Here is a 21580-nt window from a genome sequence, read left to right on the forward strand (position 1 = left end):
ACACAAGGACCGATGACGTTCATAGACCTTCAGGCTGGCTTTGTACTCACGCTCAGTGGTCATGAAATGACATCGATTGACGTTGGACACGGCGCGTGCGAAGGCGAGCATTGCACTCTGGCCAGTAAAGGAACGCTCAGAAGAGAAATACTACGAGGTATTCTAAGCTTGCGGCACCTGGGTCAGTGTAGTGCAGATCATCCTGCGCCAAACTGACGGACCTACAGATACACATGCGTCCCACACGCTCGTCATGCCTGCACTCGTGCCCACATACGAAGCGCCGCGCGTCACGCTAGTCAGCCACATGACGATGGATCGTTTGAAAGCATACGGCGTCTCTGTTGTCTCACGATGGGCTGGTAGCATTTCAATCTCAGTCTATCTGACTCAGCAGACTGACGAGCTCGATCTGGTCGAATTCTTTCGGAACGAGCAGAAGACCGCCTGGGAGAACGTCACGATCACGATCGTCAGACCGAGCTACGCGCCTGACGAAGCAAGCTTATTACACCGACTTCGATACCCAATAAATCGCTTACGCAACTTGGCAATCTCGGTCGCGCCAGCAGCATATGTACTCATGACTGACGCAGACTTTGTTCCATCACCCAATATGCACGAGATCATTACGAGACACGGACTGCCTTTGTTAGATAGCAAGATAACAGCCTGGCCGTCTGCACACGACCCACGAATGATCATCAAACACGCCATCGTCATACCTTGTTTTGTTGCTTCGCCAGGAGCAACTCAGTTCGCTTCCTCGCAAGACGAGCTTAAGGCACACCTCGGTGCAAGACCGGCATTGCTTTCATTAACAGATCCGACCATTGGTCACGGCCCGACTGCACCTCACAGGCTGATCAAGACGCAAGCATATGAAGACTCGCCGATCTCTGCATGGTCATACAGCGTCGGCTTCGAGCCAGAATGGGAGCCATACTACCTTCTCGAGAAGCATTCTCATCTGTTATATGACGAGCGCTTCACGGATCAAGGCGGTGATAAGCAAAGTCACGCGCTCCTGCTAGCAGCTCTGGGCTTCAGATTTACTGTCCTACGCGGTGCATGGCTGATCCATCCACCCAAAGTCAAACGTATGGGCGGTCTCGAATCTGTCGATGAGGACGAGCTGTGGCCAATGGATCGTCATTTGCGGCGTCTCTTGCAGAGCAAGTCGCCATCGGCAGCTAAAAAGTCTGCAAAGCTGCACTTTTCGTCTGCACAAAGCGACAAGACTCGCTTTCGTTATTTCGAAGGCTTCATGCCTGAGCTCAAGGCGACTTTCGGCTCTCGCGAGGATCTGATGCGACGTTGGCGAGGCAGTCTGCGGGCTTTTGTCCATCGCCATGTCGGGCGAAGAGGTCTAGGCGGACTGATCTGCTGATTTAAAACGTCTCGATGACTATGAAGCTAGTGGCGTTGCCAGCGAACACCTTGACAGCGTTGCCAACCGCGTCTCCGCCTGCGGGCCAGACTTGACGGGCTATGGCGATACTGCTCAAGCCATCGTTGAGCCCGAGATTGCCATGCTCATTCCAGCCAAACCCCCAAACTTGCGGGCTCGAGTGTGTTTGGCCGAGGACGAGGCAGTGGGCGCTGCCGCAAGTCAACTCGCTGATGCTCTCGAGGCCGCTGTGCTCGAGCTCGACGCATGCAACAGCTTCTTTGTTCGAACGCCCGAGCTGATGAGCGAAATCAGAGCCCCAGCCGAGGACCTGATGCGAGCTGGTCAATGCAAGCGCTGCTGTCCAGGTGCTGTATATGCGCACAACGTCTGGCGCAAGCGTATCTGGCAAGGCTGCAAGAGTGCCGAACACAGTGATGTGCGGCGTGCCTTTGGCGTTATCGACAATGCAGATACTGTGGTTGTTACCGGCGGCGACGTCTGTACACCGGCCAGACAGGTCTAATGCGACAGGCAGAGATACGCCCTTTGATGCCTCATCTGACCCGAGTTGGCCTTTGCGTGCAGCTCCCCAGCCGAATACTCGACCATCGGAGGCTCTGACGAGCACATGACGGACTCCTGCCACGATCTGCTCGATACGCTCCACATGGCCGGGTAAGACAACTTCGGTCAATATATTGTCGCATGCAGGACGACCGAGCTCGCCAAAGTCGTTTCCGCCCATCGCGAGCACTCTGTCCTTGCTCTTGGGTCTGCGCACGACGAGAAAGGACGTATCCCAGCTTGCCGCTACATCGACAATCTGAGCATCTGGTTGATCAAGGCAAGGATGGCGTATATCGAGCTGAGCGAACGAATGCAGCTCTCGCTTTGGCTCTCCCAGCTGTCCTCTTGCGCCATCGCCAGCAGCCCAGAGCTGAGACTTGCCATCTCGTACTGTGATCAAGCAAAGCGTACAATTTGCGCCTGAAGCGAGCCTCTTGATCCGATGACCTTGAGGAAGTACCTTGATGACACCGTCAGGTTGCAAGAACTGAGCGAAGATGAACTGGTGAGCGTCTTGCGTCGGACCGATGCCCAGCTGGCCTTTAGCATTGCTGCCTGCTGCTGCGAGCTTCTGGGGCATCGAGCAGGCTCGGGCGCCCGAGGCCAATGTCGTCGTGTCATTCGTCTCGTTCGCGCGACGGCAATGTCGAATGTCAGTGGCAACAAGACTGACAAGATGACAAGCACAGCAGCATGGCGATGACAGACAGTGAGGTTGACCACTGAGCAAGAGCCAGCGACGATGTCGTGCTCGGATGATCGAAGGCCGCTCCAGGATCTGACTCGGCATTTGCTCCGTGACAACGTCGTTGGCAAAGCCGATCTCACAAACGGTTCATCCTCCGGCTCTCACACGTATAAGTATCAGTCTGTCCCTCAGCCGCACAGTGGAACCTTTCGCCAGGCCGACAAGTCCAACAATGGCAGCCTAGCCGTCGAATACAAGAGTGATCTGTGGCGATCTGCCAATCCCGAATGCGTTCCCATGCGACCAGCACCACACCCGACAGACTCCGCATTCAGTCACCATTCTCACCCTTTCGATCAGCTTGCTGACAGCACAGACCAGGCAAGCAGTGGCGATACTCGGTGGAATCCCGAGTATGAAACCTATCTGCATGTTGCTCGCGCGAGTTCAGACACGCCTGCCATGAGCGCATCCGCCTATGTCAGCAGTATACCATCGCTGGACGAAGCAGAAGCGATTGCCTGTGCTTTACAGCCCACTCCTGCTCATGATCAGAGCGCGACCTGGACGAACGAGTATCGGGCGGCCAGTGCTGTAGAGGCCGCATTGGACGATTTGCCGCATCCGCTTACGACCTCCGCCAATCTAGACGCAGCGTGGGACCCCAAGCGTACCTTTACATCTGTTCGGCCCCTTGCAGACACCCAGGTTGCGTCGGACGCAGATGTGACAGCTCGGCCAAGTCTTACACAAGCTCAGCAAGTGCTCATCTACACAAAACTGCGCGAGACTGCCAGAGCTCGACTGGACGGCGTTATGAAGCATCTCAATGACTCTAGAGAGTAATCTTGTACATCATCACAACAGAGACCAATGCCGTGTACATGTTGTCTATATTGCTACGATAGATTGATCGTCGTCGTACGGCCACCCGGTCCGCTGACATCTGCCGCCGAGACCTTTTGCGAGGCGAGCTTCCTCTTCTGCTTCTTGCGCTCCTGATCGAATGCCAGACTGTTCTGCTTCTTCTCCACTCTGCGAGTTTGTCGCTCGGCTTTCACAGCTGCCTTTCGAGCCTTACGTTCTTCCTTTGACTCTCCTTTCGGTCGTGCCACCGTTTCACGCACCACTGCAGCATCTCGTCAGCCCAGTCCGTGCGTCAGCAAAGAGACGTACGTGAGCCATCTTCGGTATCACTGCCCGAAGACTCCTCTTCTTGCCTGCCATTCTGTACGGCAGGGAAGCCAGTCTTTTCATCGATCCTAATCTGAGCAACGGGCGCTTGTGTCTTTGTAGCAAACTGATTGCGGATCCTGATAATCTTTGGATGATTCTCAAGGTTCGAGTAGGTCGATAGGACGGTCTCGCAATCCCAAGTATCGTATGACTTTTCCTCCCGAATCACAGGCTCCGAAGCATTCTTGCGTTTCTCGCGCGCCTGTCTCTCTGCAGCGGCCAGAATGCGATCCTTCTGTTGTTGTCGATCCCGGATGGGATCGTCCGTGTCATCACCAATCGCGGCGAACTCTCGTCTGAGCACATCGAGTTTCTCTCCGGGCGTTTCGCCCTCGAGTGTTGGTTTGTACTTTCCGCCCAAGACTTGAAAGCGAGACAGAAAGTCGTCCATCACCGCATCAAAGTCGTCTCGTGCTTCCGGCAGCTCATCGTCTGAAGTCACCGAGGTGGCATCCTCAAAGCTTTCCGGGGCACCAAAATCGTCATAGTCGTCCGCATACATCTTTTCGACCTCGTCAAACTGATCATCGAGCGTCGAGAGTCCCTTGTTGCGGAACATGGCCGAGCTGGACATACTGTAGCCTGTAGCTGCAGAAGGCGCTTTGCGAGGCGGTCGACGAGCGGAAGCAGCTTTCAGCTCTGCTATAGTATCCCCGCCCTCGCTGTCTGCTTCGTCGCCAAGATCGCTTTCGGCGGCGTGCATACTGGCAGGCGTCTTGTATTTTGCCATCTCTGCCTCCCATTGCGTCTCTTCCAACTCACCCCCGTCCTCGAGATCATCCTCCCATACCGCGTCATCTTCGCCGCCTTGCTTCTCTCCAGACGCTACAAGTCCTTCGAAGAAATCCGTCTCTTGCTCGTCCAGATCCGGATCTACATAAGCTTCGTCCTCTAGCGCTTCGAGCGCTTCCCTTATACGAGGATCGAGATCAGGTTGGAGCCCATACGGTCGATCTGGTATACCCATAAACTCGCTGTAAGTCCTCTCTTCGGTCTCGGGTGCAAGCGTGTCGGGCGGTAAGATAATCTTATCTTCATCGACCAACTCGATGGCGCGACCTTTTCCCTTGGCCTGTCGCTTGGCCAGCTGACCTTTTGGGGCCTCGACAAAGAAGGTCGAGTCCTCCTCCTGAGCGCTGAGACCGCCAACGGGGCGCAGATGCTGCATGTAGTCATACTCTGTATCGTCGTAGAAAATGTCGTATAGTGCCGCTTCGCCTTCGTTTGCGCGTACACTGTCGGCATTGCCGAATTCTGCATCTAGGTCGCCTTTGCTCTTGCCCTGTAGCATTGTCAGCTCGGTCAGTCATCGTGCAAGACAGCATACTTTCTTGTTGGCTCTGTTGCGCGGTTCGAAGGGTGCCAGCACACGATCAGGTACGTCGTCATCGTTGATCAATGGGTCACGCTGAGAGCGATGTACGAGCTGGAAGTTCTGTGTATTGGGACCCCGGAAGATGCTCTTCTTTGTCGACATTGCTTCGTCGGTGCTGTCGCCAAATTTCGGCCTCATGGTCATCAAATGAATGCTATTTGAATGACTGATGTGCCCCAAATGTCGATCGTCGTCGCCTCGCGGCGTGTCATGGCATGCGCTCTGTGAGCTTCGGACGAGCTGCAGCCTTCATCATGTCCGCTCCAATCGCTAGCACATCTAAAAGACGAATAGGACAGCCAATTGGCGAGCCGGTCGCCAAGAAGGCATTTTCAATCTTCACTCCTGTGAAAGATAGGAAACCATGCTTCAAATGGCTGGAGGCGACGCACACAGGATCAGAGAGCTGCCTTCAGGGTGCTGCACATGACGCCAAATTGCCCAAAGCAGATAGCAAGCACAACATCAAGCTGGCTATGTTTGACTTGGCGAGTCGAGCGGTTGTGCGTGCGCGACGTCGCGCTGACGTGCGGAAGGAACACAGGACGGCACGCTGATCAGGCCGAGAGGCAGGTCACAGTTCTCGGGTGACGAGACAAATTGGCAGTGGTGGCATGCAGCTGTGCCCAAGAAGTTGAAGCAAGTTCACGCGCAGGGGTGTGTGCCTGGGCGTGAGCTGATCGAGTGGAGCTGATCGAGGCTCCACAGATACACTATCATCATCTTCACCAATCAACTTATCAAGTCTAATCAATTAGCAGTATGGAAACGCAAGATACCCCTCGTCGCTCAAGATGTAGGCCATGCCAGCTTCATGGCATGCTCGAGCTGAAACCTGGAGGTTTGCTGATCGTAGCTCGGCATTCCTTTCCTGATCTTTGCTGCAACTCAAAAGGATCAACACCGTAAGCCTCTGCAGGGCATGTGGCAAGTCGCCATCTCAAACATTGCTCCGCGCCCTGTCTATGGTCCGTCGTCTCGCATACATATAGCCTGGCTGACTTGAAGTTGCAAGCAGATGCAAGCTCCTATTATGTAGGCGATGCAGCAGGACGAGCCAACGACCATTCCGACGGCGATCGCAAGTTTGCGTACAACCTCGGTCTCTGGACAGGCACTCCTCTTGCATTCCATACGCCTGAAGCCTTTTTCCTTGATCAGACCGAGCTGCCTTTCGAGCTCTCTGGCTTCGACCCCGATGCTTTCCTCAAAGAGACGCAAGACATGCCTCGCGTGACGCCCACGTCGTCTGCTCTTGTACCGAATGGCAGAGTGGCAGAGGTCGTCGTTGCCGTCGGCTATCCTGGCTCGGGGAAGACCCAGCTCTACAGGGACCACTTTGCTAGCAAGGGATACGTCCACGTGGTCAGTCTGCTCGTGGGATGGCACGCTGCGTGCCCTTGCTGACATGGTGTGTAACAGAACCAAGATACCCTCAAGACGCGCATCGCGTGCATCTCTCTGGTCGAGTCCTCTCTACGCGAAGGCAAATCCTGTTTCGTTGGTTCGTTAGGCTCTCTACAATCAGCAGACTGCTGACTCTCTCTGGCTGCATGCACAGACAACACGAATCGCAATATCGAGACACGAGCACACTACATCGACCTCTGTCGACAACACAACGCGAATGTGCGCTGTCTCAACTTTGATGTGCCCTTCGCTGCAGCATGGCACTGCAATCTCTTCCGCGCATTCGTGGTCCCGAACAGCGATGCAAGTCTCTCGCTCCTGATGGTTCACGTAGTCTGACATGCAGAACAGCGATCATTGGTGCCCGAGACAGGCTATACATCCTTCAGAGAGGCATACCAGCCGCCGACGACGCACGAAGGCTTTGATGAGGTCCTCACGGTCAATCTGGTCCCCAAGCTGGAGGGCAAGAATGTGCAGCGCTGGAGAATGCGGTTGTGTCAAGCTACGTCTGCCGAGCGGCGCGCGCTGCAGGCTCTTGCATGAAGTGACGGTGACGAAGATGTTGTTGTAGCCCTATCGAGAGTGGCAAATTGCAGGCCATCGCACGCGCCCGACGTGTTGCTGCGTCATTCACCTTGGTAGGATGGCAAGTGAGATCAGCATCACCATCAGAGCGCCAGGCGACACAAAGTTGCCCATCACCATCGATGCAGGAGCGACAGTACTCCAGCTCAAGCAGAAAATAGCAGACGAGCTCGTCAAAATAGATGCGAGCAAGCCATGTCCGCCTGAGCAACAGCGACTCATCTACTCTGGCAAGATCATGAAGGACGAAGAGAGCATCCAGACGTACAAAGTAGCGAGCGGCAATACTGTTCATCTGGTCAAGAGCCAGCCCAAAGCAGCCCCTCGTACGTCATCAGCATGCGCCCTTGTGCGCTCGCCTGATGGACTCTACTGACAAGATAGGGTGTAGCTCCTGCTGCTGCTCAAGTACCCGAGATGCAAGCCGGTCAACAAGTGGCAGGCAACCCACTGGCACCCCTCATGAATGCTACACATCCCGGTCTAGGTCAGTCAAAGCCGTCCTTTATGACAGGTACACGATCTTACAACCTCGTGCAGGAGGCTTCAATCCTTTTAGCTCGATGGGCATCAACCAAAACGACCCCAACATGCTTCAGAACATGATGCAATCACCCGAGATGCAGAACCAGCTCAACGCGATGCTATCGCGGCCCGAAGTCGTCGATCAGCTCATCGAGTCCTCGCCAGAACTGAGGCAACTCGGTCCACAGGCACGTCAGATCATGCAGTCACCCATGTTCAGGCAGATGATGACTTCACCCGACGCTATCCGCGCTTCGATGGAGATGATGCGAAACGGCGGACCCTCAGCTGCTGGCCCTGGCATGTTCGGAGGCGCTGCTGCTCCAAACACTGGCGCTCCACCTGCTGCGGGATCAACAGGGCTCGCAGCTCCGCCCTCTGCACAGCAATTACAGGACATGATGAGGATGATGGCAGGTGGTGCCGGTGCGGAGGGAGGCGCAGCAGCTGGGGCCGCGAATCCCTTTGCCGCGCTCGGCGCGAATCCTTTTGCAGGCATGGGCGCTTTCGGGTCTGGCGCACCTGCCGCCCCCACTGACACGCGCCCTCCCGAGGAACGCTTCGAGGGACAACTGCGCCAGCTTTCCGAGATGGGCTTCCACGACGCCCAGCGCAACATCCGCGCACTGATGGCAACAGGCGGCAACGTCCAGGCTGCGATCGAATACCTGTTCTCGGCACTGTAGAAGCGCGCCGTGGATTATGGACGGGATGCATGTATGCGTGTAGTACAGCGAGCGAGTTCACTAGATCTCTGCCTTGTCAAAGTGTCTTGCCCGTTTGAAGGGTGCCAAGCCTGCGCTGATACGCTGGCCGCCCACGAGTGAGCTCCAGTCGAGATGACTACCTCCTTGTGCTCTTGCAGTGATCAGATGGCTGTGGGCAGCGTCAATGATGGGCACCGGGCAGTCTACGCTTTCTGCTAGTTTGCGTATGTGAGAGGCATCCTTGATCCCTCCGTCGAGCGAGAACTGTCGAGGTCGCATTCATAGCATCAGTGCTGGCACAGCCAATGTATGTGCAGGTCTGCTCACGCCGGATGTGCCATCAAAATTGTCGTCAACCATCTTCTTGCCGTAACCCAAGATGGAGGGCGCAGGCATGAAAGCTTCGAGGAAGGAGAAGAGCGTCTCTGATCCTACGCCAGACTTGTCCGCCTGTGTGCTCGCTCGCGGTAAGTATGACGAATGATACACTGCAAACGAGCTCACGAGGGTCATTGATTCCGCGAGCAGCTCAATGATGCCCAAGACGCAAGAGTTGCCAATGAGTTTGAGCGCTGCTGCTTTTTCGACGTTTGAGCCCACGTCGAGTGTCGCCCGACCGATGGACGGTGCGAGATAAGGTGATGCCCTTCGTCTGGCGTACAAGTCGCCCGACATGACCACCACGAGCTGAGCAGACACGGCCATGGGCGGAGGACCTGTCGAGACCGCACTGCGCGTGAGCACGCGACGGGTCTCCGAGCCAGTAGCGACTGACCAAAGCAAGGGCAGGAAAGCAGATGCGCTTTGCCCGTTTTCTCCATGCGTTGCTCTAGCTGGCCCACGAAGGAGGGATAGAGCGTTGAGCATTCGACAAAGACGGTCTTTTGCTGCTTGTCTGATATTTCCTTTGACTCGATCGCTTTGATCATCTCTGCATAGACGGTTTCCGCTGCTGCATCGTTTGAAAGGGAAGTGATGACGAGGTCACATTTGCTCGCTATCTAGGCATTGCTGCCGACATGAGCACGAGCAAGTCGACAATCGATCTAGCTCACCTCGCCTGCCGATGCTGCGACGACGGCGCCTTGCTTCTCGACCGCATCGCACTTTGATCTCGTCCTGTTGTAGACGAGCAAAGCAGGCAGCTGTTCGTCCCTTGCCCACTTGTTCAGATTGTTGGCCATGGCCGCGCCCACTGCTCTGCCAGCTCAGTCTCTGACAGCACGCAGGGTGGGCAGAGCTGACTGTTGCCGAGGCCGATGAAGCCGAGCTGGATCTTCTCGACCATGTTGACTGCTTGCGTATGCAGATACGATGTAGACGGTGCAGGGGATGGACGTTTGTCTTTTGCCACGCTTATGAGGGCGCGACGCTTTGCTAAACAGAGCCATCTTCGTCATCATGATCCGTGTTACAACATCAGGCTTGAGCAGACTTTGCTACGTAGTTGGACTGGATCAGCCTGAAGTGGTAGGCGAGATCTTCAGACTGGCGTGCTTGCTTTCGCTGGAGCTGGATAGTCTGGGCAAAGAGCTCCGTGCGTACGTCATCTTTCCGTGTGCGAACGACCTGTCATGCGCGTAACAGTGAGCTCCTGGTCTGCGCCGATCCGAAGACACGCTGACCCTGTCGCGACAATCGAGTCGAGCTTGCAGGGAGCCAGACTGGATGGCTTGCAAAACGTAATGCTCTGTCGTCATGTCGTTCCAGCCGAAATCTGTAGCCATGCGCGAGAGCTGGACTGCTTCGTATGGCTCAAAGTACTGTAATACCGAACGCGAACGAATGTGATCAAAGAGGGCTGGCACATGCGGGCTCAGGTGAAGATCGAGCATGAAGCGTGACTGCAAAGTGGATATCAGCTCTTGTTCGGTAAGCTTGCGTGGAGCTTGAGCTCACTTTGTGCAGCTCGAGCAGTTCGAGGCCTTGGCGGTACTGACCGCTGTAGAAAGCAGAGAGCAGGTCTTTGAGGTAGGGCTCATATTCGAGCAGACTTCGAATGCCGGGGTTGTCGATGATCCTTGCCTTGAGAGCGTTGCGTTCAAGGGTAGCAATGGCGCATAGAACCACATAGATGGCAAGATCGGCAGTAGACACATAGCCGTCCAAGCCGCAGCCGACAGGTAGAGGCCGTCCGACAGATTCGTCAGTGCCATCTGAAGTCTCATCGGACAAAGCAGAGCTCGATAAGAAGGAAGGCAGCACGGTGTGGTAGCTTCCTTGACCGAGCTCGGCTATACCACTGGCGATTGCTAGCCTGTCTCTCGTCTCGTTGAGCTGCTTGTCCTTTGCCAGTTGCGTCCTCGCATCTGTTATGCTCGCATTGGCCAACGAAGCAATTTTGACATTGTCGGATTGGGCTGCTGAACCTGTCGACTTGTCTGTCGCGCCTTGCGCAGGACGAGGATGGGCGAGATGAGAGAGGGCCTTGCTAGCGTGAGATTTGATGGCGCCATACTGTTGCAGCTCTAGCACGACATCGATGATGGACAGACTCATCTCGATGATGTGAGCGGTGATGGTGCCAAATTCGCGGGATTTGCCAAACGACTTGAGCGAGCCTTGCAAGTCGCCTACCGAATGCAGAAAGTTGCCGATATCACGGTGCCCGATCTGTCATACGTCATCAGCCCGACCGAAGAATGGCAGATAGAGGCTCACTCTGATGCTCTCCTTGATGAGATTGTTCTCGTACGTCTTGAGCTCGACTTCCAGACGATCTTTGGTATCGTCCGTCTTTCGTTCGGCGCGATCGAGCCAAGCGCTATCCGACGCGAGCTGACTTTCCCCCCACTCTTTCGCAGCGGCTATGTTGTAATCGTTCAGCGTAGACGTGTACAGGCTCTCATCGGTCGTGTCGGCCTGGATCGTCTTGAGCGCCAACAGAAAGGCAGCCCTGGAAAGTGAAGGCGTCGATGTCACTGTCGAACGGGCCACAAAGAGCAGATGCTGTATACGACGCCGGCCTGCATAGCGCTCACGCCTCGGTCAGGACAAGCAGTCTTGACGGCCATGGGACAGCCTGCCTTTGTACTGAGCAGCGTAAGTGTCCAGGTCGAAAGGGGCAGCTGCAGTGACTTCGACGGGTAGGGCAGCAAAGCGCTTGGGCATGCCCACTTGCTCTGTTGCACCATCCACAGCATGCGAGCTGGACGCTTGTGCGTTGCCGGTCCAGTCGACGTCCATAGCGAGCAGCTGACAGTCGTCGAAGTCGTCGACACACGACACGAGCACGATCGACCTACGTGTTCGAACAGTAAATGGTGGAAGATTTCGCACGTCGGCATTCACGCAAGCGACAAAGCCAGCATCAAGCTCGAGCACGATGGGACCACGACCGCTGCCCATGACGACGCCCCAGATAGAGGCAGCACAGCGGGACCTATACCTGACCCGCAACGATGGCACGCGCGAGCTGCTCGTGCCCGACTCGAGCGGCGGCCGAGTTCACAAAGGTACGCTGACCGCGATAGCTCGGGCGGCAACCGCTGAGCTGCACCTTCAGTCATCATACGGCCGACTTCGATCAATACCTTCAAGACGCATGCGCCTTACTTTGCCGCGGCCGCTCTACCCGCGCAAGGCAGCAAGCCAAAGTCACCATCCGCGACGAGATCAGGCGATCGTGCGAGCGAAAAGGCTTCCGGTGCAATGACGCCGGGCGGTACGAAGATGGCCAGGTCTCCATCGGGTAAGACGGCTGCCACCGCGACGGTCCAGCCGGTGCGGAAAGTAGGCGTGAACAAGCAATTCTGGATGTAAGTCCTTATCACCCCTGCGCGCGCGCGCGTACTTGGCCGCCGGACGAACTTGCTGATGATGCTGTTCACAGGCAACTGCGTGCCATCTTTCGCATTCTCATCCCTCGGTCGACTTCCAAAGAAGTCTTTCTCTTCTCGCTACATACCTTCTTTCTGCTCTTGAGGACTTACCTCTCTCTGCTCGTTGCCAAGCTAGACGGTATCATCGTTCGCGATCTCGTCTCGGCAGACGCCAAAGGGTTTCTCTGGGGTCTCGTCTACTGGTTTGCTCTGGCTCTACCGAGCACGTATACAAATTCGATGATCCGCTTCTTGCAAAACAAGCTGTCGATCTCTTTCCGGACCCGTCTCACCCGCTATGTCCATGATCTCTATCTGAGCGATCAGCGCAACTACTACAAGATCATCAATCTCGACAGCCGCGTCGACGCTGCCGATCAGTAAGCCAAACAGCGGACGAACCCGCGCATGGCTGATGTGCGAGCAGATTGATCACTACTGATCTCGCAAGATTCTGCGATAACCTCGCGTCACTCTATTCGAATATCTCCAAGCCGACCCTTGATCTGATTCTCTTCAACATCCAGCTAGGCCGAAGCATCGGTCGAGCAGGCAGCGCAGGTCTCTTCGTTTCCTACATCTTCACCGCGTGGATTTTGCGGAAAGTCACCCCCGCTTTCGGCAAGCTGGCTGCGGTAGAAGCCAAACTCGAGGGTGACTTCCGTGCTGCTCACTCTCGACTGATCACTAATGCCGAGGAAATCGCGTACGTTCTTACGTGGCTTTGTCCGAGCATCACTCACTGGCAGTGCAGCTTCTATAACGGCGCACATCTAGAGCAAGATATCCTCACGCGCGCATATCTGAGACTCATCAAGCACGTCAACTCCATCTTCAAGGTCAGTGGTTTTGTTGATTGCCCTTCATCGGTCGCTGATGGGCGCGCAGATTCGCATCGCCTACAGCATGACGGAAGATTTTGTTATCAAATACCTCTGGTCCGCGGCTGGCTACTGCCTCATTTCGATTCCCGTCTTCTTCGGTCCTGGGAAAAAGGGAGCCAGCGATGACACAAAGGTCTTGCAAGGTGTACAGGTCGCCGAGAAGCCCAAGCGAGATCCGAACAGTGTCGCTGGCAGGACAGAGAGTAAGCTGCTCAGCCATAGAGTGATCAAGACTAATGAGCGTTGACAGGCTACATCTCAAATCGACGGTTGCTGCTATCGCTGGCAGATGCCGGCGGTCGTCTGATGTACTCCTACAAGGAGCTCGCCGAATTGGCTGGTCATACTTCACGAGTCTATTCTCTCATCAGCACGCTTCATCAGCTCAATGGCGACAAGTACCAGTCTGTACCTCGGCCGGCCTCACTCGATCCGTCCGAGCCATTCTACGACCTAGGCAGCATCAATGGCAAGCTCGTCGACGGCGCAGAGGGCGTAGAATTCAACAAGGTGCCCATCGTCGCGCCCGCTCCCGGATTGGAAAGAGGTGGCGAGTTGCTAGTGAGGGATCTCAAAGTCACTGTTGCGCCGGGCGAGCACATGCTCATCACGGGCCCGAACGGTGTTGGCAAGACTGGCGTCGCTCGTGTCCTTGCCGGTTTGTGGCCTACTTTCGAAGGCGTCGTTCGCAGGCCTGCTCGAGGCGAGATATTCTACCTGCCGCAACGGCCCTACCTCAGCTTGGGCAGCTTGCGAGATCAGTAGGTTTCCCAACTAATGACCCTGGGCTCAAGCTAATTGCTGGTGCAGGGTCATCTATCCGCATTCACTGCCAGAGATGCGAGCATCGGGCAAGACCGATGCCGATCTTCGAGAGATCCTCAAGCATGTCCACCTTGCATATCTGCCCGAGCGAGAAGGAGGCTTCGATACGCGCAAAGAGTGGAAGGACGTCCTGTCGGGCGGCGAGAAGCAACGCGTATGCTCGAACGAGAGACCGCGCTAAAGCTATGCTGATAACCGTGCAGATGAACATTGCACGCTTGTTCTACCATCTGCCTCGATTCGGCATCCTTGACGAATGCACAAGCGCAGTCAGCACAGACGTCGAAGGTCTCATGTATCAGCACGCCAAGGACCTGGGCATCAGTCAGTTTCTGCTTGTCTTTCGGGGACAAGACGCTGACATGTCCTCACAGCGCTCATCACTATTTCGCATCGACCGTCACTGTTCAAGTACCACAGCCATCTGCTTCGACTCACCGGCGAGAAGGGCACTTGGGAGCTATCGCAGATCGGCACAGCGGAAGAAAAGCTCTCGTTCGCAAAGGAGGTAGAACAGATTGAAGCCAAGCTACAAGACGTCGAAAGCTGGAAGGCCAGATTAAAGGAGATCGAAAACGAACTCGCGTTCCAGAAGTCTTGAGCTAATCGATTCATAATGCAATTTCGAGTGACATCAACGGAGAAGTACAGTACTGAAGACAGATCGTGTATGATCAATTAGCACGTAATCATGAAGCGCGGTTAAATGGCTGGCACATCGAGCTATGCCAGTAGACGAAAGGACCGACAGGCGAAGCGTCATCGTGATCGCAATCGCTCCATGTACCAAAGACAGCGGCAGAGCGTATGCCACCTGGCTGAACCCCATCAAGCTGCCAACGATCACTCCCGCCATAGCTGCGCGGCAGTCAGCATAGGTAGCCGCGCTGAGGAAAGGCGAGACTCACTTGACGATCCATCGCCAGCGTACTTCCCGAGCGCCCGGCATGAGGCTCACTCGACCCTTGACGCGTGTTTGTGGTCGATAAGCTCCATGGCCGCCAGAGACGCCGGAAAAGTAGAGCACGGGCAGATCCTTACAGATCGGTAGATCAGTCCGCAAGAGCGAGTCGCCTCTGATGGAGTCATCCAGACGCAAGTTCATCGTCATGACACCGCCGACAGCTTCGTCGACATGTGTGAGCGATGGACGAGCTTCGGGTCGATGACCGACGTTGTAGAACAGCAGGTCAGCGTAGCTGTGTGACATGTCAGCCTGAGCAGTGATGGCGCGACTGGGAGCACTCACTCGAGATAGGAAAAGGCGCCATACCAGAGTCCTTCGATGCCTGCCCAGTCTTGCGGTGCGAGTAGATTGGGCGGCACGGTGTAGGGACCGCATGCAATGAATCCCTTGGGCGTGGCTTGCTCGTTCTCCGCGACGAGGTCGAAATTACGTCCGATGACGCTGGCAATCGCCTCGAGCTGGTTCCAATCGACACAGCCTGATCGGTCGGAACGGTATGGACCGAATTCGTTGTCCCAACCGTACTTCTCGAGGCAATAGACCAGTTGCTTGGCTTTGCCCCTTGCTGAGCGTGACGTGCGCTCGCGAGCTGTGAGGCCATGCAAGAGATGCAGACGTGAGCTGGCCAGGGAGACGAGATGCTTGGCACGTCTGCCAGATGATCTGAGCCACGGTCCTGGCTGTGTGGCGGCAAAGGCAGTGATGGGTGCAGAAGGGCTCGAATAGTCGTGTATGTAGAATAGCTGAGCAATCTGCTTGCCCTGGAACAAGCTATAGAGGTATGTCAAATTCTTGGGCGGTCCTTCCCCCTTTGGTCGCTTGAGAGTGAGATCGATGTGTGTTGCAGGATGATACGGCCTGCAGGTATCGAAGATGTCTAAGAGAGTCTCGATAGTCTCCTCCAGATCGTCGACACCCTTCATGACCGTTTCGATGACAGCCTTGTCGTGCCGATCTAGCGAGAGTGGCAGCTCTCTGGAAGCGTATTCTCCATCCATGTCCAGATCTTCCTCAATGTTGACCGAGACGGTCGAGTCGTTGGAGACCTGCGAGTCTGCAGAGAAGTCCGAGTCTGCTGAGTCGGTAGACGGTTCTGTGGGGGCTGAGGCCAATGTGTGCTCCACTATGGCAGCTTCAGAGAGAGCCGCATGGTGCGCAGGTAATATGATCGGTACTGGTACAGAAGGCGCAGCGGCAGCAGCGGCTTCGGCAGCAGCAGCAGTAGCCGGGCTGACACCTTTCGCACAAGCTGCCGCTACTTCCTTTATCCTCGCTCTCGCCCTGAACCGTCGGAGGGCTTCATACTGCCAGTCCCACGCTTCCTCTCTCGCTTTGACGGCCTCCCTCGCAGTGGGCAGGAGAAGCTCAAAGGCATCCCAAGGGTCATCAAAGTCGTGCAGGAAGACTGCTCGCCAGAGCTGCTGGTTGCCCTTGAAGACTGCCTGATGAGCGTACTGGGCCGTCAGTGAGAAGGAGGCGATCGAGACTCCGTCAAGATGGCAGAGTATGGCTTGCAGTATCTGTCACGGTCAATCAGCTTGCGACAAGCCTCGTTGTTCGCGAATCAGCCGACCTCTGGGGCTAAGGCCAGTAGCGGCGAGTCTGGAGCCAGCTGCGGTGACTGCATCGCTGTCTGCCAAAGTCGATGAGCGAGAGCCGCGCCAGAGCCTTCGGACGACGGCCAGAGGTGGGAGTACAAGGCGGACGATCTGCCTTAATTGCGAGGACCTCTTCGCTCGGCAGAGTGGTTTCCGTTTAAGCCCGATCGATCAAAGACGCGCCAGCAGTCCAGGATGGCGTGTGTCTAGCTGCCTACAAATACAACAATGCTTTCTGAGGGCCAATCGTCTACCGCTGCCTGTGTTTCGAAGGCCTATGTAGATAGGATCCACTTGGCAGAGATTCGTCCCATCTGAGCCCCATCTTTGAGGCAAAAGGCGTGCTTCATGCCAAGCACGCAGCGCTGATGTGTTGCCTTGTCCTGCACGGTCTCTATGATCTCCTGAATCTGGCTCGATCGGACCCAGCCATCGCTATCACCTTCTGCCCAGTAGAAATCGAGTCGGTCACCATATTGTGCCAGGAAGGCCTTATCAAGGTCTTTGATCGTTGCCATCTCATCGCGCGCCATTGCCAAGGCCGATGCTACGACTGTTGGACTGGTGACGAGGTCGAGCGTCGCTTTGGTGGCATCGCCTTCCGGCGCGACCGCTGCTCTTTGCGCTACACCTGTCAACCTTGAAGTGATGCCCAGGGGCAAGAAGGATGTGCCCATCGTCAGACTGACGAGCGCTGCACTTCCGACGCGGTTGAAGATCGGCCAGAGTCGTTGAGCATTTGGCGTGGCTGCGATGTCTGAGATGGTCGGGAACAGCAGCTGAGCTCGGCTGACGAGCTTCGGGCGCGCCTTCAGGACCTGCAGCGTCGCAATAGCTCAGCCTTCCTTTCCTGAGCACCGGTCGGCATTGCTTACCTGACAGCAAATCCATGCGCCCACTGAGTGACCGATGAGTACAATCTTTGCTTTGGGGAACAGGCCGTGAACGCGATCTATGCATGCAATCTTGTGGTCGACCTGATCCGCGAGTGTCGGCAGCTTGCCAGACAGAATGGCAGAGTACGCCAATGAGCTCAGAGGAGATGTAGCCTGAGCTAAATGTGAGATTGCAATCACGTCTGTTTTGAGATTTCTGCCGCCTTTTGGGCTTTTGCGAGGATTCGTGAGGTCTGCTACGGTAGTGAGAAAGTCTGTGTAGTAGTCGACCAGACCAGGATTGCCGGGAACGAAGACGACAATCAGATCTGGCTCGTCTAGGTGATGCCCACTCTCGGCCGGCGCGAACCAATCTGTCTCGTCGTACGGCAGGTGCCAACCGCCTTTGGGCAGATCGTCGAAGCGTTCGGCTGATCGGCCGCTGCGTACATCATACCAACGAAGTCGCTTGTCCGGCAGAGGGGCCATAGTCGTCTGATAGACAGGGCGCTGAGCGCGTGCAACGTAGCAAATCAATCGCGCTCTTCAGGCAATGCTCGTGTCACGTTGCATTAGAAGTGGTTTGACAACAGCGAGGCGGCCGCACGGGCATCTACGCGCTTGTGAGGCTCGACAAACGTTTCAGCCTGTCTCGTCGGCAAACCGGTCGTGTCGATGTGCACACTGTTCGCGAGCTGATTGATCCTATTGGGCTGCCCTCTTGGCAAGATCATAGATTGCGCTCCGGTCTGCGAGTTCGCGATAGGACCGCCAGGCGAGCGAGAACCACTGATTGAATGATGGACTGGCACAGAGCCCGACCGAGAGTGATAGAGCGAGCCCCGATCTGGACTCGGCATACTGTTCGCAGACTGGCTTCGAGGGATACCAGTCGCAGAGCGCTGCGATGAATCTAGCGGCGGCGGCGGATGAACATAGTAAGCATCCTCGCTCGACCTTGCCGGTATCTTCTCGAGATCGGGTACGACTGCATCGAGTTCCTTGAGAAGCTGCTTCTCGTACGCCAATGTTGCTCGTGCATACTGAGCGAGCGTCTGCAGGGTATCCTGGTTCATCTGGCGCGTGTGAGAATGGAGTGATGGCAGTAGCCGCTGCGAGACTGCGTCTAGCTTCTGCGCCAGTATCGCCTCTTGCTTCGTTGCAGTCTCAAATTCCTCAAGCGCTTCTGTAGCACGATTTGATTTGATAGAGGATGACGCCTTGAGCCTTTCGATTTCGCGCTTCCTCGTGATCGTATTCTTCACGGCCGCACGATGTTCATCGACAGTCGACTGGCGATGCATGAGCGTTTCCTGAGCTTCGATCAGCAACTGCGCATGGAGAAGGGACCAGATCTCACCCTCGCTTCTCTGGCTTCGGCCGCTTCGTAGGCAAGGCCGTCGCCTACGGTGACGCAGTCGCTCGTCGAGTGTACATTTTCGACCTCGGAGATCCTCCGCAGCGCGTCTGCTAATCTTCGTAGCCCAACATTGAGCGGTTGATGCGTCTCTGTCGTGCTGAATGCTGTGAATTTCTCTGCCAAATCCTGCAGCGAAAGCGATAAAGCTGCGAGGCATGCATCAGCGCTCTCGTCGGGAGTTGGAAGCGTAGAAGCGCACTCTTGCGCGCTTTTGCATCCTTGTCGATCGCTTTGGCAGCCTCTGTGAGGTGATGCTCCAGCTTCGACATCTCCTTCTTTGCCGACCCCAACTCATCGTCCTCATCCGTCGCAGACTTGAACTTGAGCAGCGAGCTGCCTGTCTTAGTCTGTCGCTTCGAGTAGGCGGTATACTGACACGTGCTTCAGCATGTATACCGGCAGGACAGCAGTGAACTCACGCCAAAGTCTGCTTCGATAAAGACTCGCAATTCCTCATCTGACATCAAGCCCGCGTCCTTGCAAACGCGATTGAGCCATCTCTGGTAAGAGGAGCGAACGATGCGGTCCTCTTCTTCGTCTGTGAGAGCGCTCGTTGAGCTGAAAGGCAGCGCTGGTACGATCGTCTGAGGGTGGTTGCTCGCGAGCGCCGAATGAAGCGCGGCAAAGTCAGTAGACGAGCGAGTGAAAGCTCTGACATAGCCGTGATGGTATGATGATAGATTAGTCTGCCATAGCATCAGCAAGTGTGCTCGTACAAGCGTCTGGACGCACTGTAGCATCGAGTTTGATCCATAGCTCCTTCTTCGTTCTGTCGAGCGCAAGTACCCTGACGCGCACAAACGGGTCCTCTTTGACGCGCTGCTGCGATGACGAGCTCGTTGAGCGACTCTGGTCAACATCGGGATCGTGTAAGCGCTTCTGGTCCGAGTCTGGGTAACCTCGTTGCACGAAGCTTGCTGGCGTTGCAGATGCGAACGGCGAGCGCGGTCGGCCGACGCCATTCTGCGTAGGAGCAGCCAATGTGCTCGAGGAAGCGCCCTGTTGAGTCTGTGCAGCATGAGGACGATACTGGTTGATCGTTGGCGGCGGTTGCTGCTGGGGTTGTTGCTGCTGAGGCTGATAGGCTACCGGCAGGTTTGATTGTTGGTAGTATTGATGATGAGGCAGCATCGTGCTGGCACTGCCAGACTGGTAGGCCAGACCCCTCCGCTGAGGCGAGTCTGGTCCTGCTGGTAACGGTTTACGTGTGGGGTCATACAAAGACTGCGCCATCTGCTCCGCCGTCTTGTCAGGCGATTGGCGCAGGTCACTCGACAAGCACGTACATGAGCACTGCTCGATCCCAGGGGTCCATCATCTGGCTGGGGCAGTACCTGCCGAGCATAAGTAGGTGAAGCTGCTTCTAGCGGCGGTCTGTATGGGAAAGATGACAATGTCGCAGGCACAGAAGCGCTCGCTGCCGGGACCGCTTGCTGCTCGATTCTGCCATGGTATGTCCTCTTTGGGCTTTCCTGCTGCCGATCACTGCTTGGCCCTACATCCGGCAATATGCCACTGACGCCTAGAGGATCCATGAGCTCTTGACGTCGCCCTACTGGTCAACTGCGCGTAAGGCGTGAAGTACTCTCACGGGGCGCGCGCGACAACTTTGTATGAGGCAAATGCAGATGGGAACGACAACAGGATCTCGCATTACGTTTTTCTAGATGCCACTGCGGATGTGATCGCCGAAGCTGAAGCTTAGATGGCGCGAAGGAACCGAAGATCACGAGGAATGATGGTGGCATTGACAGCAGCCTGCGTCATGGCGTCGTTGACGGAATGTTTGTCACGCGCGGTAGCCTCGCACTGGCCAAGATGGGCACGATCTTGCGTTTCTCGCTCGCACAAGCAGCAGCAGCGTTCCTTGCAGACTTGGCAAAGCATGTAGTCACAGCCATCGATTGTGTCGGTGGCGACATTGCAGCCGGGACAGCGCTTGATGGCCGCATTGGCCGTGGCCTCTGCGATCAAATTGATGCCAACATGACGATTGGCTGCTTTGTCGCACGTGAGAGGGCTATGAGCGTTCATTTTGCATGTACGGCAGCTGGTGCGACGACAGTCGGGTCGCAAACACTCAAAGTGCTTCTCGTCCGGATTTTCGATCACCATAGCTGCGCGTTACCATCAGTAGTGCGTAACTCCAGCGGCCATTCGCTCGCCGGATTGACAGAAAAGGCTGTGACTGAGTTCGGCAAGGCCTCGCAGCGCTGGATCTGTGGCGATACGGTCGAGCAGCTCCATAGCCCTTGCCGATGGGGCCTCTGCAATTTGAGCATGGGTGAAGCTGCCCTGGCATTGGCCTCGAAGCACACGCAGCTGACATTCATTTCCTCCGATACCAGCTTCAGTGGCTTAGCGCACACAATCACGGCGGAAGAGATGGATGCCCTCTGAGCACGTCAGCATCATCGAGAGGCCCGTTTCGTTGAAAAAGTCAGCAAGGCTCTGTGGCGCACAGTACGAATGGCTTGCCGCTCGTCACAGCAGATGGAACACTCCACCCCTTTGCCATCAGCAAACTCTCCGATCTCACGCTTGAGTTCGCGACGCCGACGTTTCTCTGTCTTGCGCTCGAGAGCAATCCTGGCCTCCTGTGCTTTGCGATCGCAGACTAGCCAGCGTTGGACGAATTCCCATTCAGCCTTAAGCGACGGATGTATCGAAGCTTTGATCCTGTAGCGACGCTCAAGGAGAG

At 55.8% G+C, this 21580-nt stretch overlaps 12 protein-coding genes across 12 annotated transcripts; 6 read left to right on the forward strand and 6 right to left on the reverse strand.

The window, feature by feature from the left end:
* Positions 1-12: 12 nt before the first annotated feature.
* Positions 13-1390, forward strand: L969DRAFT_14334 (glycosyltransferase family 49 protein; the record flags this gene model as incomplete). Its single annotated transcript, XM_014714881.1, has 2 exons — positions 13-181; positions 228-1390. The coding sequence occupies 2 exons, from the start codon at positions 13-15 to the stop codon at positions 1388-1390; spliced, it is 1332 nt and encodes a 443-aa protein (XP_014570367.1).
* A 1-nt stretch (position 1391) lies between these two features.
* On the reverse strand, positions 1392-2540 carry L969DRAFT_91592 (uncharacterized protein; the record flags this gene model as incomplete). Its single annotated transcript, XM_014715275.1, has 1 exon — positions 1392-2540. The coding sequence occupies one exon, from the start codon at positions 2538-2540 to the stop codon at positions 1392-1394; it is 1149 nt and encodes a 382-aa protein (XP_014570761.1).
* A 162-nt stretch (positions 2541-2702) lies between these two features.
* On the forward strand, positions 2703-3494 carry L969DRAFT_91593 (uncharacterized protein; the record flags this gene model as incomplete). The annotated part of the gene is made up of 1 exon (XM_014715276.1): positions 2703-3494. The coding sequence occupies one exon, from the start codon at positions 2703-2705 to the stop codon at positions 3492-3494; it is 792 nt and encodes a 263-aa protein (XP_014570762.1).
* Positions 3495-3547: 53 nt separating this feature from the next.
* On the reverse strand, positions 3548-5361 carry L969DRAFT_80855 (uncharacterized protein; the record flags this gene model as incomplete). Its single annotated transcript, XM_014715277.1, has 3 exons — positions 3548-3777; positions 3825-5166; positions 5212-5361. 3 exons carry the CDS (start codon positions 5359-5361, stop codon positions 3548-3550), a joined length of 1722 nt encoding a protein of 573 aa, XP_014570763.1.
* Positions 5362-5472: 111 nt separating this feature from the next.
* On the forward strand, positions 5473-7215 carry L969DRAFT_68919 (uncharacterized protein; the record flags this gene model as incomplete). Its single annotated transcript, XM_014715278.1, has 8 exons — positions 5473-5747; positions 5804-5916; positions 5968-6055; positions 6116-6227; positions 6278-6624; positions 6682-6763; positions 6821-6976; positions 7016-7215. Coding segments are annotated over 8 exons (1373 nt in total), but the record flags the coding sequence as incomplete, so codon positions are not given.
* A 100-nt stretch (positions 7216-7315) lies between these two features.
* On the forward strand, positions 7316-8468 carry L969DRAFT_91596 (uncharacterized protein; the record flags this gene model as incomplete). Its single annotated transcript, XM_014715279.1, has 3 exons — positions 7316-7583; positions 7649-7744; positions 7798-8468. The coding sequence occupies 3 exons, from the start codon at positions 7316-7318 to the stop codon at positions 8466-8468; spliced, it is 1035 nt and encodes a 344-aa protein (XP_014570765.1).
* Positions 8469-8528: 60 nt separating this feature from the next.
* Positions 8529-11675, reverse strand: L969DRAFT_91597 (uncharacterized protein; the record flags this gene model as incomplete). The annotated part of the gene is made up of 11 exons (XM_014715280.1): positions 8529-8753; positions 8817-8939; positions 8994-9205; positions 9265-9490; positions 9545-9684; positions 9735-9844; positions 9925-10058; positions 10115-10333; positions 10389-11102; positions 11151-11455; positions 11516-11675. The coding sequence occupies 11 exons, from the start codon at positions 11673-11675 to the stop codon at positions 8529-8531; spliced, it is 2568 nt and encodes an 855-aa protein (XP_014570766.1).
* Positions 11676-11814: 139 nt separating this feature from the next.
* L969DRAFT_14342 (uncharacterized protein) lies at positions 11815-14620 on the forward strand (the record flags this gene model as incomplete). Its single annotated transcript, XM_014714882.1, has 10 exons — positions 11815-11944; positions 11995-12247; positions 12322-12690; positions 12738-13016; positions 13065-13149; positions 13199-13397; positions 13445-13955; positions 14005-14173; positions 14223-14343; positions 14394-14620. The coding sequence occupies 10 exons, from the start codon at positions 11815-11817 to the stop codon at positions 14618-14620; spliced, it is 2343 nt and encodes a 780-aa protein (XP_014570368.1).
* An 88-nt stretch (positions 14621-14708) lies between these two features.
* Positions 14709-16613, reverse strand: L969DRAFT_14343 (uncharacterized protein; the record flags this gene model as incomplete). Its single annotated transcript, XM_014714883.1, has 4 exons — positions 14709-14877; positions 14928-15218; positions 15269-16506; positions 16560-16613. 4 exons carry the CDS (start codon positions 16611-16613, stop codon positions 14709-14711), a joined length of 1752 nt encoding a protein of 583 aa, XP_014570369.1.
* Positions 16614-16859: 246 nt separating this feature from the next.
* On the reverse strand, positions 16860-17948 carry L969DRAFT_43732 (uncharacterized protein; the record flags this gene model as incomplete). Its single annotated transcript, XM_014715281.1, has 2 exons — positions 16860-17402; positions 17460-17948. The coding sequence occupies 2 exons, from the start codon at positions 17946-17948 to the stop codon at positions 16860-16862; spliced, it is 1032 nt and encodes a 343-aa protein (XP_014570767.1).
* A 56-nt stretch (positions 17949-18004) lies between these two features.
* On the reverse strand, positions 18005-20448 carry L969DRAFT_84013 (uncharacterized protein). The gene is made up of 6 exons (XM_014715282.1): positions 20166-20448; positions 19612-20112; positions 19299-19565; positions 19079-19250; positions 18820-19025; positions 18005-18772 (listed from the first exon to the last, which is right to left on the reverse strand). The coding sequence occupies exons 1-6, from the start codon at positions 20412-20414 to the stop codon at positions 18032-18034; spliced, it is 2136 nt and encodes a 711-aa protein (XP_014570768.1). The 5' UTR covers positions 20415-20448; the 3' UTR covers positions 18005-18031.
* Positions 20307-21471, forward strand: L969DRAFT_131687 (uncharacterized protein). The gene has a single exon (XM_014715283.1). It carries the CDS (start codon positions 20662-20664, stop codon positions 21277-21279), a length of 618 nt encoding a protein of 205 aa, XP_014570769.1. The 5' UTR covers positions 20307-20661; the 3' UTR covers positions 21280-21471.
* The last annotated feature ends 109 nt before the right edge of the window (positions 21472-21580 follow it).

The sequence above is a fragment of the Mixia osmundae genome, assembly GCF_000708205.1.
Source record: "Mixia osmundae IAM 14324 unplaced genomic scaffold scaffold_1, whole genome shotgun sequence".
Lineage (NCBI taxonomy): Eukaryota > Fungi > Basidiomycota > Mixiomycetes > Mixiales > Mixiaceae > Mixia > Mixia osmundae.